Source organism: Pongo pygmaeus, chromosome 19 (genome assembly GCF_028885625.2).
Source record: "Pongo pygmaeus isolate AG05252 chromosome 19, NHGRI_mPonPyg2-v2.0_pri, whole genome shotgun sequence".
In the NCBI taxonomy this organism is placed as follows: domain Eukaryota; kingdom Metazoa; phylum Chordata; class Mammalia; order Primates; family Hominidae; genus Pongo; species Pongo pygmaeus.
In genome coordinates this window covers 74,080,917-74,082,297 of record NC_072392.2, presented here as the reverse complement: position 1 = coordinate 74,082,297, position 1,381 = coordinate 74,080,917, and the positions used below count along the sequence as shown (strand labels likewise).

The 1,381-nt window shown below is 41.0% G+C and overlaps 1 protein-coding gene across 1 annotated transcript; it reads left to right on the top strand.

Moving 5' to 3' along the window:
- The first annotated feature begins 234 nt into the window (after positions 1-234).
- LOC129017643 (keratin-associated protein 3-2-like) lies at positions 235-977 on the top strand. Its single transcript, XM_054458252.2, has one exon. The coding sequence runs from the start codon at positions 302-304 to the stop codon at positions 596-598; it is 297 nt and encodes a 98-aa protein (XP_054314227.1). The 5' UTR covers positions 235-301; the 3' UTR covers positions 599-977.
- The last annotated feature ends 404 nt before the right edge of the window (positions 978-1,381 follow it).

The following is a 1,381-nucleotide window of genomic DNA, read 5'->3' as shown; positions in this document are numbered from 1 at the left end:
ATACCTCATAAAGCTTGTGTTCCAGTGACAAATAGCAAGGGTAATCAGTTCAGATTTAGCAATGAACTCAAATAAAAGTTAATTAGGAAAATGGGGACTCTTTACAGAGTCTAAATGTCAAACAAATTAAAGAATAATGGGTACACTAAATAAACAAGAACCAGGAAAGAAGCCTCTTGGCTGGACCAACTCCCAGTGGAGAGGGTATATAAGAGCCCCATAGAAAGGAGAGATATTCACACCTCAGAAGCCTTATCCATCTTTTCAATCAAACCCATAAATACCACAGACTCCGATAGCCATGGATTGCTGTGCCTCTCACAGCTGCAGTGTCCCCACCGGGCCTGCCACCACCATCTGCTCCTTTGACAAATCCTGCCGCTGTGGAGTCTGCCTGCCCAGCACCTGCCCACACACAGTTTGGTTACTGGAGCCCACCTGCTGTGACAACTGTCCCCCACCCTGCCACATTCCTCAGCCCTGCGTGCCCACCTGCTTCCTGCTCAACTCCTGCCAGCCAACTCCAGGTCTGGAGACCCTCAACCTCACCACCTTCACTCAGCCCTGCTGTGAGCCCTGCCTCCCAAAAGGCTGCTAATGGATGGCTACTTTGCTCAGTGCCTGAGACTGAAAAAGTCAACATAGAAGCTTTAGCGTTCACCTATCTCAGTACCTACAACTAATGTACTCTGCTTTAGAAATTGGAACAAGGATGGTACTATCACAACCACCCCCTGCAAAAAAAAGAGACCAGGAAACTTTGAATGACCATTCAGCTATAACCAACTGCAGTTTGAGTCGGTGGATGCCTACAGCTTCCTGAAGCTGTTCGATTCCTTCATATTAAAGTGTCTCTTTCTGTGGGTGCTTTGGGAATTCTGTTTTCAGTCTTGGGTGGTATCTTTCTGGAAATTAAGGAAGTTCTTCATGATTATCCTAATAAATTTTACATCTCTGGCATAGCACAAATGTCTACAATTACTCCTGTTTATTTCTGTTCATTCATTAAATGTGTTTCTTAACTCTGAACATTGGCATTTAAAGAAAAACTGGGAACATTAGTGAAACTGAAAATGGTGGCAGTATGGACAAAAATTTCTTAATTTTGTTGTTCTTGCTGTTTTAAGAAAATTAAACATTCTTGCATATAAGATGGTCTAGTACATCGGCATATTTGAAAGTAGACTTTTCCTGACTTGTCCTCCCAAAAAATGGTTTCAGACAGGTTGAGAAATACTGGACATTACCCAAACACCAAATATGACAAAATATATAAACTAATCCAGATGACATTATCTATTTATGAAAAAAAAATATAATAGTGTCATTATTTATTCAACTAAGATTTATTAAATGTCTATTGTGTGTCCTATGTTTTATT

Bases quoted from the DNA above. Each gene is read 5' to 3' on its own strand.
- LOC129017643 (XM_054458252.2), top strand. From the start codon at position 302: ATGGATTGCTGTGCCTCTCACAGCTGCAGTGTCCCCACCGGGCCTGCC.